The sequence below is a fragment of the Pygocentrus nattereri genome, chromosome 9, assembly GCF_015220715.1.
Source record: "Pygocentrus nattereri isolate fPygNat1 chromosome 9, fPygNat1.pri, whole genome shotgun sequence".
NCBI classification, from domain to species: Eukaryota; Metazoa; Chordata; class Actinopteri; order Characiformes; family Serrasalmidae; genus Pygocentrus; species Pygocentrus nattereri.
The window spans coordinates 9,071,904-9,085,020 of NC_051219.1; the positions used below are offsets into that span (position 1 = coordinate 9,071,904).

Consider the following 13,117-nt stretch of genomic DNA (forward strand, 5'->3'; position numbering starts at 1 on the left):
TCTTTTCTGTTCTTTTAGTACGTTTCGGGTGGGCCCCAACGTAAAACGCTGAGTAGGGCCTGCAAAAGTCCAGGAACAGCTCTGACGACCACCTACAAATACGGTTTGAGCATTTGCATCATCACACATCTCCAAGACACACTGGAGCCTCTTTACATCAGCACTTAATATTGTCCACAAAGCATGTTAATGCCAGGCGTAAATGGGTTTAACCGTCTCCAGACAGACAGACACCCACCCACCCACCCCCACAAACCCACCCACACCCACCTGGCACTTGTCTCCAGCTGTGTACTGCATCCCTGCTGCCATACAGAAGTCTCTCCTCTGCTGAGCTGAAAAGACAAAGAGCTTAATAAACCTTCATCTATTATTTTGCTGGAGTTTATAACACTCTGAAATCAACATGTAAAATCTGTTCGCCATATATGCAGCTCAAGTTGAGCGTTTATGACTGAAAACGATCACACTGCATCGTTTGGTGATAACCAGTGAAATACTATGAACTGAACAGCTGTTTTTGTGGCAAAACTTAAGGCAGGCCTGTCAAATTGAGGACCTTCCAGGCCAAAAAGCTGTGGATACTAGTGCTTACCCTCATCTAACGCTCTGCATTCAGTTCACGAAGGCCTTCCTAATGAGCCGATGAGCTGAACGAGGTGTGTTTTAATGCAGGAGTGTGTGCAAGCACTGGAGCCCAACATGTGGCTTAAGCTTTACAAATACCAAACACGGCTGGCTTCACTTCTCATTTAAAACCTCTGCTGCAAATGACTTGTGTACATGACATAATTAAGCCTGTGGTGTACACGTACAGTCACAATTGAAACCCTACAGAGCGATCTAGACATGTTCTGCTTGAAGAACCGGTTCTAGAGATTCAGAATAAAACAATTACACTGCAGGCAGGGACATCAACTAGAAGTCCCTTTTCATCTACAATGGAGACGGAAAAAATCACTGGAGCTTGGGTACATAGAGCTTCACCTACTGGGACAAACTGGTTCCCACTCAGGGTCAATTACAAATTTCTATACAAATTATAAAATACATATTATATTACAGATATTTAAAAGCCTTTTCTCATTACTTTATATTTCCTTAATATCGTATCCATTCGCTTGTGTTTATTTCCATTTATTGAGCAGTTTTGTTGTTCTACTTTTGTAAAGTGACCCCAGGTCATAGGAGTATGAATATATACGGCTGTATATGCAGTACTGTGCAAAGCTTAAAGGCCAAATTGATTATTAATGAATAAAAATAAATAATTGGAATTTGCATATTTTCACCTTGTTTTTAAAAAGAAGTGACAAAATAGAGAATTACACCGTCTCTCGTTTATCACAATCTCACTGCTCCAAATCCAAATCCTCAAGATATTTCTGTACAGAAAATAACAAAAATGACCATAAGTGCTACCAAACTTTCAAGTGGTAGAATGAATGAATATACACGAACAATTTTACTGGTAAAGACATCGTCAAGCTTCAGAAAAGGTAGAAGGCTCTACCCACACATTTCTGAAGAGATGAATGGTAGAAATAAGACACAGCAGTAGGAGTTACGCGTGAGCTGCAGAGGGAGTGGCCTGCACTACCTTTTTTGGATCGCATCCACACATCATACTCCACATTCCTGAAGATGCCAGGGTTCAGGGACTCCTGGGCATCACGAGGTAGAAAGCCACGACCTCCTCCTCTGGACTGGCCCCGCCCTCGACCCTGAGGCACAAATGATAAAAGACTGAGGAAAGAGGCAGAACTAACGGAGACACCCTAGGAAGGGCTTAGGAACACATGGCATAAGGTTGTACAAGCTTGCACAAGCATACCTTATAAGGTGGTCTGTTGCTCACGCTGGTCGTCTTGCCAGTAGCTTCACTTGACCTGATTAGAAAACACACACACACACACACACACACACACACACACACACACACACACACACACACACACACACACACACAGAGAGAGGGAGAACACTATTAATTTCAAATATTCATACAAACAAAGAAAAAGCCACTCGGTCAAACAGACACACACACACACACACAAGCCTCAGATGAGTCAGTGTGTATGTAAATAGCATAATTCATTTTTAGGTCTGGGCTTTCTACTTCAGAGCTACCACAAAAACCTTTGCATATAGGAGAAGAAGGTGTAGTCCAACCAGCAGACAGTCAGAGCCTCCTGCATCTGTCTGACCTTTTTACCTGAGAGACCACACCTGCTCTAAAGCATCCATTTTCCTTGATGAGTTGATTTTAAAGCGACGTTGCAGTCTGGAGAAAAAAAAAAGTTCTTAAGTATGCTGTGTACGCGCTGCTATGAGACGCCCTATAAAGCCTGAAAGGCATATGCCTTCATGTATTAACATTACGCTGTATTTTAATGTTTAGGTCAACATTACACAGATACGATGACAATAGAAGATAATTCACTCGTCCTCAGAAGTTTCTTCACCACGTTTTCTATGTGTTCTCTTTGAAAAATGAATGTGGTCGCAATCATTCATTCATCCACACAGGAAAGGGGTCTGAAGCACAACTTGTGCAAAAATGGTTTAAACATGCTGCAAGCCAGTGCACATTTCCACCAGACGGGTCTCCAAATCCCCAAAAGTTACATAGTGTTGCTTTAAAAATACGATTTGGGCCAAAACCTTGTTTTACAGTAGTTTAACAATAATGTCTGAGACATCAGGCAACGGATTCGTGACCATTTCATGTGAACATGTTTTGTGAGTTTTTACAGGCATTAAACTATTCAGACTTAGTAAGTTTCTCTAGAATAGAGCACTTTAAATCACTCTGAATGACTTTGTTCACATCTTAACTATTTAATTATGCAAAATGTTGATCATATAACCTTAGATAACCTAAGAGCTGTATATTGTGTATATTGAGCTCTTTTTACAACAGATCCGAATGCGATTCAGCCACCAAAGAAGACGTGTGGAGAGGAGATGGTTCATTCTCCAGGGTTTCATGTACATGTTTCCAACAAACCATGGCAAAGTCTGTTTGGAAGCAGAACAAGACCGTCCCCATCAGGGGGTCTCAGTCCACTTATAAGGTGCACACAAGAGTTCGACTGGCAGTGTTACGAACTGCGCCAACAATAATCACACCAGGATTTGATTTCACCGAACCAAAACCTGCAAACTGCCCACACTCACCAGAAGTCCTCTCCCTCATCCAGGTCGGACTCCTCACTACCCTTAAACCCCTCTACATCAGCAGCCTCGTCCTTCGCTCTCGACCCCTTCATGCCTGCCGTTACCACACTCCGGTCCACACCACACACACGATCGTACAGCAGTTCATAGATAATAGCTGAAAAAGACACACCACAGTCCTGTCAACCAGCAAAGCAAGTGAGAGATCTACCTATTACTTGTATCAGGAGCTAACTGACTTAACTAAACGATAAATGTACAGACTTTTAAAGACTCACAAATACTTTACTGGAACATAAAAGTATTTTGTACTGTGAATGAAAGCAGCTAAAAATTATGATGGGCATCCTCATCATCATGCAGACGATCAAGTAATCACTGCTGATTTAAGTGACTTTCTTTTTTTAAGCCAAGTAACCAAATTAAATAGTTTAATTGTGATTAAGTCCTAATTCCTTTCATGAAACAGCAGATTAATTCAACAATCACTCACATTGACACATAGCAGCATTTCTGACAAAGGACACTGGGTAAACACTGTCGTAATGGTTGCCATTGAGGAAGCAGAGTAGCACCTGGAACGAGACAGAAGAGAGAAACCAAGCATTAGTTAGCAATTCCACTACAAATCTGATTTCTCCATTAATACACTGCTCAAAAAAATAAAGGGAACACTTAAACAACGCAATATAACTCCAAGTAAATCAGACTTCTGTGAAATCAAACTGTCCACTTAGGAAGCAACACTGATCAATTTCACAGCTGTTGTGTAAATGGAACAGACAACAGGTGGAAATTATTGGCGATTAGCAAGACACACTCAATAAAGGAGTGGTTCTGCAGGTGGGACCACAGACCACTTCTCAGTACCTTTCTGCTTTCTGGCTGATGTTTTGGTCACTTTTGAATGTTGGTGGTGCTTTCACACTCGTGGTAGCAGGAGACGGACTCTACAACCCACACAAGTGGCTCAGGTAGTGCAGCTCATCCAGGATGGCACATCAATGCGAGCTGTGGCAAGAAGGTTTGCTGTGTCTGTCAGCGTAGTGTCCAGAGGCTGGAGGCGCTACCAGGAGACAGGCCAGTATACCAGGAGACGTGGAGGAGGCCGTAGGAGGGCAACAACCCAGCAGCAGGACCGCTACCTCCACCTTTGTGCAAGGAGGAACAGGAGGAGCTGCCAGAGCCCTGCAAAATGACCTCCAGCAGGCCACAAATGTGCATGTGTCTGCACAAACGGTTAGAAACCGACTCCATGAGGATGGTATGAGGGCCCGACGTCCACAGACGGGGGTCGTGCTCACAGCCCAACACCGTGCAGGACGCTTGGCATTTGCCAGAGAACACCAGGATTGGCAAATTCTCCACTGGCGCCCTGTGATCTTCACAGATGAAAGCAGGTTCACACTGAGCACATGTGACAGACGTGACAGAGTCTGGAGACGCCGTGGAGAGCGATCTGCTGCCTGCAACATCCTTCAGCATGACCGGTTTGGCAGTGGGTCAGTAATGGTGTGGGGTGGCATTTCTTTGGAGGGCCGCACAGCCCTCCATTACATCAAAGTTGGATCAGCCTGTCGTGTGTTTTTCCACTTTAATTCTGTGTGTGACTCCAAATCCAGGACTCCACTGGTTAATACATTTGATTTCCATTGATGATGTTTGTGTGATTTTGTTGTCAGCACATTCAACTTTGTACAGAACAAAGTATTCAATGAGAATATTTCATTCATTCAGATCCAGGATGTGTTTTGAGTGTTCCCTTTATTTTTTTGAGCAGTGTATATTCCAGCTCCTGAGAGGACTGTGTGTGTGTGTGTGTGTGTGTGTGTGTGTGTGTGTGTGTGTGTGTATAAACCTTATCAGGGTAGCCGTTCTCTGTGATGTTCACCGGTGGCTCCCCTGGATTCTGATAGATGATGAAGTCATGTCTAGAGGAAAGAACAAATAAGACAAAGCAAATAAAGGCCAAATCACATCAAAAGAGCAAGAGTGTTATGCACGGTTATAACAATGTACTGATGCGTCCAACAGTACTGAACTCTAAACCAACTGCTGGTCAACCACAGACAAATATTCACTGGGAATGGTACAGTATGTGGTTACAGTACTTGCAACCCCTCCTCACTGCATCCTATTCATTTCAATGGCGAGCTTTGCACAGCTGGACTGCTAGTGAGATTGAGAGCGCCAACTTTCCGTGGTTGGTTAGTGTAGCGGGTAACACCTCTGCCTACTACGCTGTAGACTGGGCTTCAATACCCACCTGGGCAAACACCCTACACTACACCAATAAGAGTCCTTGGGCAAGACTCCTAACACCACCTTCGCCTCCCTGTGTAAAATGATCAGACTGTAAGTCGCTCTGGATGAGAGCGTCAGCCAAATGCCGTAAATGTAACTTTCTGGTCTGTCTGGACGACTGACGCATTCTAAACATTCAAAAAGAATAAGTTTGTGTTTCAGCCTCATTTTGTAACAGCAAACAGTGTGTCAGACTGTTTTCTTAATTTCCATCACAACGCAGAAATGCCCACCAGCAGCTCACAGAGAAATCCGGCACGATGGAATATGACGAGAGAAACCGCAAGTGGACGAGTAACGTTGAGTGTTGACTCGCACCCGCACGCCAGAGACCTGACTCAGACTCGGACAGTGACAAAGTCTTAGAGAAAGACTGTCCACTTGACAGCTGTCTTGGCAAAACCTCCAGGCAGTTATTTCCAGTCATGCAAGACAAGACTGCCGTTTCTTTGAATGCGATGAGACCTATAAACCCTAAAACCCACTGAGAGCGTTTACACCACCACCACCACGTCAGCGTCACTGCAGTGCTGGGAACGATCCACCACCCAAACAGCACCTGCTCTGTAGTGGTCCTGGGTGGTCCTGACCACCCAAACAGCACCTGCTCTGCAGTGGTCCTGGGAGGTCCTGACCATTTGAGAACAGTGTAACAAAGTATGCAGAGTAACAGGAGGTCTACAGTCTGTAACTGTAGATCTACAAATTGGTCAGTGGAGCTCGTAAAGTGGACAATAAATGTCGACACAGAACAAGTGCACCTAATAAAGTACTCAGTAAGTATATAATACCTGAAACAACTGTTTTAAGCGTGAATGTGTATTAGTGCTTTTAAACTGTTTAAAACATTTCAACACTGCAGTAATTCTGAAAATCATACTGACTGTAGACATTTATGAGAGGAAATATGGTCCCATTCCTGGTATTCACTGTGAAATATACTTACTTATAAAGGACAGCCAGCGCACTTATCTCCACCTGCCCAACCCAGCTCTACAGAGAGGAGACAAAAGAGAAGGAGAGAGAGAGAGAGAGCGCGAGAAAGAGAGTTTAAACCATTCTGATCACTAAAGATGAATTATCCTGGCTTTTTAATACTGTTTGGACGCAACGAATGTTACTGAACTGATCTGAACAAGAAAGAGAGCTCGTTTTCATTTGTAACTGAACACACAGTTTGATAGGCAGGCAGGCCGGTAACCTCACAATTCTAGTAAAATACCGAAAGATGAAACACCTCAACAACGGACGCAGCAAGAAGTCATGAAAATCAATCACGGCTCGGAAAGTTTTGGCTCTAATAGACTGAGCTGTTACCTGTGGATCCTGAAGCCTCTGCAGGTATTCGTCAAAATCACCTTCGATAAACTATCAAACACAAAACAGAGGGTGTGAAACGGACAGTCTCATGACAGACTCACAGCTCAGCGAAGGCACATTCATATGAGGAAGCGGACAGATTCACCGAGAGAAGAATGAGAGCTCACGTACCGACTCGTACAGCTCTCGGTTCTTTCTGAGGAACTTCACGCACTCCGCTCGCACCTTGGTGTGCAGGCCCTGGCAGCGCAGCACCTGTCAATCAACAGAGAGAAAGGTGGTGATTCCAGGACACGTCACCAACAGGTAGTTGAATTAAAAACGTAGCCCCATCACTACACCTGCTGCCGCCTCCTACCCCAGCTCTGCGGTGGTCTATAAAGAGAAATCTTCCACTTTGAAGACTAACACCACCTTCTGCTGAGGCATCTCGACGGTGGGAGAAACTAAAAACTCTGAAATACTGCAAGCCTTTAAGGGTGGACGGCGGTTACACTTTTATTTAGTTATTTATTCTCTCGCCTCTTTTTCGCTGTTGCGTTTGCTGTAGTCATTTTTTATTTATTTCTGCCATCTGGTGTTGACCAGAGGAGGATGGCATCCCATGGTGAGTCTTGGTTCCTCTCAAGCCTTCTTCCTCTCGCTCTGAGGGAGTTTTTCTTGACCCTGGTTTGCTCATCTTGGGCTTGGAATCCGTTTCTCTGTGAAAACGCCTGCTGTAAAAAGTGCTGTACAAATAAATCGTGAACCGAATTCCCTGCAGGCTACCTAATGCAGAAGGAGCCCAGATGCCTAATATCACTTCTAGGAAGCAGATAATGATGTCTGTATTTATTGGCCTCTACACCAACGTTGGCGGTCTGGATTTCTTTTTCACCGTGGGGGGATTACCAATTATTGTAAGGCATGGAACAATAGACAATGCAAAACTGCAGTAAGGTCACAAAAAATGCGAAGAAAGGGAAAACCGGGCCCTCATTATACGACATATTCCATATAATTATTAGAACCATAATAATACTATAAGAGCTGTATAATATTCCCATAACATTTATACCTACTAGCCGTCTGTAAGAAATCCTGTAGTAATACTGAGACGTGGGCCTCTCTATCAGTCTATATAATACATGATCTAACTCACTGAGCGGTCATACTGAGACGTGGGCCTCTCTATCAGTCTATATAATACATGATCTGACTCACTGAGCGGTCATACTGAGACATGGGCCTCTCTATCAGTCTATATAATACATGATCTGACTCAATGAGCGGTCATACTGAGACGTGGGCCTCTATCAGTCTATATAATACATGATCTGACTCACTGAGCGGTCATACTGAGACGTGGGCCGCTCTATCAGTCTATATAATACATGATCTAACTCCCTGAGCGGTCATACTGAGACGTGGGCCTCTCTATCAGTCTATATAATACATGATCTGACTCACTGAGCGGTCATACTGAGACGTGGGCCTCTATCAGTCTATATAATACATGATCTGACTCACTGAGCGGTCATACTGAGACGTGGGCCTCTATCAGTCTATATAATACAAGATCTAACTCACTGAGCGGTCATACTGAGACGTGGGCCTCTATCAGTCTATATAATACATGATCTGACTCCCTGAGTGGTCATACTGAGACGTGGGCCTCTCTATCAGTCTATATAATACATGGTCTGACTCCCTGAACGGTCATACTGAGACGTGGGCCTCTATCAGTCTATATAATACATGATCTGACCCAATGAGCGGTCATACTGAGACGTGGGCCTCTCCATCAGTCTATATAATACATGATCTGACCCACTGAACTGTCATACTGAGACATGGGCCGCTCTATCAGTCTATATAATACATGATCTGACTCACTGAGCGGTCATACTGAGACGTGGGCCGCTCTATCAGTCTATATAATACATGATCTGACTCACTGAGCAGTCATACTGAGACGTGGGCCTCTCCATCAGTCTATATAATACATGATCTGACTCACTGAGCGGTCATACTGAGACGTGGGCCGCTCTATCAGTCTATATAATACATGATCTGACTCCCTGAACGGTCATACTGAGACGTGGGCCGCTCTATCAGTCTATATAATACATGATCTGACTCACTGAGCGGTCATACTGAGATGTGGGCCTCTCCATCAGTCTATATAATACATGATCTGACCCACTGAGCGGTCATACTGAGATGTGGGCCTCTCCATCAGTCTATATAATACATGATCTGACCCACTGAGCGGTCATACTGAGATGTGGGCCTCTCCATCAGTCTATATAATACATGATCTGACCCACTGAACGGTCATACTGAGACGTGGGCCGCTCTATCAGTCTATATAACTCACTATCAGCCCATGTGGGAAACTGAGGTTGCCAGCACCTGAACAGCTCTCACCCCATAAGAGAGTTTCCCGCAAAAAAGGGCCGAAGTACCAACACTAACGTGGTCAGGCAGTCACAGTAACACTAACACTGTATTAAAGTCGTGAAAGCAGTTCACGCTCGATATCTGAACTAACTCGGCTCAACAGCTAACAGACCTCTCCTGAGGGTAACTTGCTAAACGAAGCTCAAGTCGGATTCTTATTCGAGTCTTCCGGTTCCACCTTAAACGGTGCAGCAGTTACATTCTGTCGCCCGAGGGGCCATAAAGTAAATACCGCACCATTTAAGGTGGAACGGAAAAATTCCGCCAAGAAGCGGATAGGAAGCTAACTTCAGCCTCGGACTTGCTAATGAGCAGCGTTAGTACAGGTGCTATCCAGCTATCTTTAGTTAGTTAATCTGACAGCCATGCAAAATGTCTAAAAACGGCGAAAATAACCGAATAAGGCGCTTATTTACCGACTGACCCACACAGACAGCAGCGCTGTGCTCGAGGACACTCTGTTAGCATAATTAGCTCCCAGCCACAGCTACGCGGCTAGCTGGCTAATCTGCCAGTCATGCTGAGGAGCAGTGCAGGGAAAAAGTTACTCAGCTGGCAAAAAAAGGATCTTTATCAGATTTTGGGCAGAGAAAATACCACCGTATCTGCAATGACTGAGTTTTTCGCTTGTGTTTATATAGCAGACTGCTTTACACACTCGCTAAACAAAGTAGCGCACCAATATCAACCCGTGTGTTCTCATTAGGGCGCCTAAGTAGTGCGCAGACTCCGGGCTGCCGCTGTACCCCGACGCGCTCTGCGCACTAGCTAGGCGCCCTAGTTAGTGAGCGAACGCGCATGTTGGGGCGCGACCGTGAGGTTATTCGTGGAGGTTTACATGCAGCTAGTTACCCTAACTACACCAATAAACAAAGATAACAAACAGTTGCTGACTTAACGAGTTCATCAACATCTTCTGTGCTTTTATGGTTTAGTTTAACTGCGGTAAAACCCGACTAACCTGCTCCGCCACGGCTCTGAACAGGCAGGAGCCGTCCTTGGCGATCTTCCTCCGGTAGAGTCCATTCGCCTTCAGGTACTCGTCCATGAGTTTCTCATCCAGACCTTTATCGGCGGTGTTGCTCGGCATGTTTGCAGCGCGGGTTGCCATGGTCGGCCACACTAACCTACACTGACCTTTCTCCTGGTCTTAACTACATCCTAACGAGGTCGAAAAGCGGGGGACGGGAAAACTCAGTCAAGCCAGCAGCATCTTAAAGACTCTCCCTTTCGTTTTCACGGAAAAGAAACTTCTATTCGCGTCTCGACTCCAGGACAGGGACGTTAAGGCAGCCGTTGAACAAGAAACTGCAAAACAAAAAAAAACTTTGCAGCAAACGCGTAAAGTCTGTAAGCAGTCTAAAACAGCCGACCACGCCACCCAACAAACAAAACTAACCCGACGCCGCTTCAGCTCAGCGAACGCTTTCGGTTTGTTTTCACGATTTTTCTTTCCACCCGCATTCCAACAAGCCCCGCCTCCCCGTCCGATGATTGGCTAATCTCAGTACGTGGTTTGAGAGTAGCCAATCCTAGTGCAGGGAGTGCGATATTAAGACCCAATCCCAGAGCAGGGGGAGGGACTCGTCGGAATATGGGTGGAGGAAAACCCTCAGCGCTGTTTGACAGGACCGGGCGAGGAGGGCACTGGGAAATGTAGTCCAGCTGTTAAACTTCACGTGACGGCCTGGTGGAAATCGAAACTACACGCCCCAGTTTACCACAGCGTCTGAAGATTACTCAAAGTTAGAAAACTGTCTTTAGATTCGTCGTATTTTCAAATGAAACTCGACCGTCACTGGCATTCATTTTCATGATCAATAACTCTGAATGGCTGTTGTAGCTACAATAAACGTAATAAACTTAACTTAAACACTAAAACTACAACAACAGCGGCTGCTGTGACGCTGAGCTTATGTGTCGATCAATATGCGCAGTCTGTTGCTCGGTCTTTACGTTTTACTTAAATTTAAAGGAGAATTGAACTGTTTTTATTTTATTTGTGTAAATCAGCTGAGTAAATTCATTGTTAAGATGTAAACAACATCATTCAGCTGTTTCATGGGAAACGGTTCATTATAGAGAAACTTACAGACTTTATGGTAGCATGTTTAAGTGCTTGGCAGTCCAGCACGTCTTACTTAAAAGTACAATTTGTAAGATTTGTAGTTTAAAGCATTCCAAAATTAACTAAAAATATCAACAGAATGTGAATAAATGACAGTTTTCAAGTTATGTCACGTTATGTTTCACATTTCAGAGATATCTACTGGCATGGTAACCAGTTAGCCCTAGCCCATCTTGTAATACCACTTTGTACCTCAAGGGGTAATAGTGAATCACCGTAGCATTGAGTCAGTCCAGCAAAGACCACTATAGCTGTGTCATCATTTTGTAGTCGGCCGTAGAGACATCGAGTGCTTTCCACCGCTGGAGTAAAGGGGTGAAGTTTAATGCGCAACATTTCTTCTAGACTGGTAAGTATACCTACCTAGTATATACCTACTATACCTAGTATAACTACCTCTTCCCCCCTCCCAATCTGAACTGATTTAACCTTGCACTCAACAACTGCACCTTACGTGCACTGTACTTCTGCTGTTAGAACAATACTGTTTACATCTATTACTGCACAGAGTAATATTGTTTACTGTTTACATCTGTTTTCATTTGTCACTTGATGCACTTTATGAACAGCTGCTACACTTATTTGTACATACGCAAGTGTAACTTTAATTGTATTTCAACTTTGCACATACTGTACACTTTTACTACGGTTTTTTAGAGTTATTCTTATATTTTCTTTTTTTTATTCTCTTAAAAGTACATATGGTGAATGGAGGAACAGCAAAGTTAGAATTTAATTGTACAGTGCAACTGCCTGTTCTGCTGTGGACATGACAATAAAACTCTTGAATCTTGAATCTTGAATACAGCTGTTAATGCTGACATTGGCTTTTTAGCCACAGCTTGTTAAGGTGGTTAATTTTTTAAAGTTACTGAAAGTGTTAATGTATTTGTATGTATTTGTTAAGTTAGAGGAGAGCCTGTGCATTTCCTTGTTTTTATGTGATAGGGGTGGTCACCACAACTTTCTAGTGATATGTTGCCCCATGTTGTGTCATCTTACATATTGCTCCTTTAATTGGAAGTTAACTGTACGTGCACATTGGTTGTATTATTTACAAAAAAATCAGATGTCAAGCACCTTTTCATGTACAGTTGTATGCACCCCTGTCCAAATGACATGTTAAATTTATTTTCTAAGTAGAAATAAGTTCACACATCCTCTACAGGGAACTTAAGCACAGCATTTTCCTACAGATTTACTGAACAATTTATATTTAATTGCTAAGTTTAACCTGTTGGAAGAAATAAAACAAAGTATAACAATGTGCCATAACTTTTGCACAGGCCACATGTTTTTTCAGCTTTTTTCAATGCAGTAATTTTGGCACCAAAATCATTACACACACACACACACACAGTGTGACTGAATTTAGATCATACAGTGACTGAATTTAGATCATAGTAAATGGCTTAGGGATCAGATTCAGGACTCTCCTTTTATGTAACCCCCTCTTGCATAATTTCCCATAAAGGAGATCCTACAGCTGTTCCTGCCTTTGGGGGATGAAAAACAACTTTGAAAAATCAATAAAATTGTGTGTCAGATTTTAAAGTTTGATTGTTCTGAGACCTCAGTGCTGTAATCCTTAGCTTTGTGGGTCAGTAAGCAGAGAACAAAATAGATTTCATCTAAATCTGTTGACGATACTGATCTGCGTTATGACTACACCACTTAAGAATTCCCTAAGAGTAAGAGTGCACAACTCCGGTGTTGGAAGGTGGGTGTCCAGGACAATTTGAT

The 13,117-nt window shown here is 43.6% G+C and overlaps 1 protein-coding gene across 2 annotated transcripts in view; it reads right to left on the minus strand.

The window, feature by feature from the left end:
* Window positions 1-10,687, minus strand: part of otud4 (OTU deubiquitinase 4) — a 22,609-nt gene extending 11,922 nt beyond the window's left edge. For both annotated transcript variants that reach the window (XM_017721104.2, XM_017721103.2), the window contains exons 1-10: window positions 10,208-10,687; window positions 6,976-7,059; window positions 6,802-6,852; window positions 6,431-6,477; window positions 5,039-5,111; window positions 3,674-3,755; window positions 3,181-3,337; window positions 1,835-1,889; window positions 1,601-1,724; window positions 271-335 (exon numbers count right to left, since the gene is read on the minus strand). In XM_017721104.2, the coding sequence (XP_017576593.2) occupies window positions 271-335; window positions 1,601-1,724; window positions 1,835-1,889; window positions 3,181-3,337; window positions 3,674-3,755; window positions 5,039-5,111; window positions 6,431-6,477; window positions 6,802-6,852; window positions 6,976-7,059; window positions 10,208-10,357 (888 nt within the window). In that variant the 5' untranslated portion in view covers window positions 10,358-10,687. The remainder of the gene's footprint in view (window positions 1-270; window positions 336-1,600; window positions 1,725-1,834; window positions 1,890-3,180; window positions 3,338-3,673; window positions 3,756-5,038; window positions 5,112-6,430; window positions 6,478-6,801; window positions 6,853-6,975; window positions 7,060-10,207) is intronic.
* Between the last annotated feature and the right edge of the window lie 2,430 nt (window positions 10,688-13,117).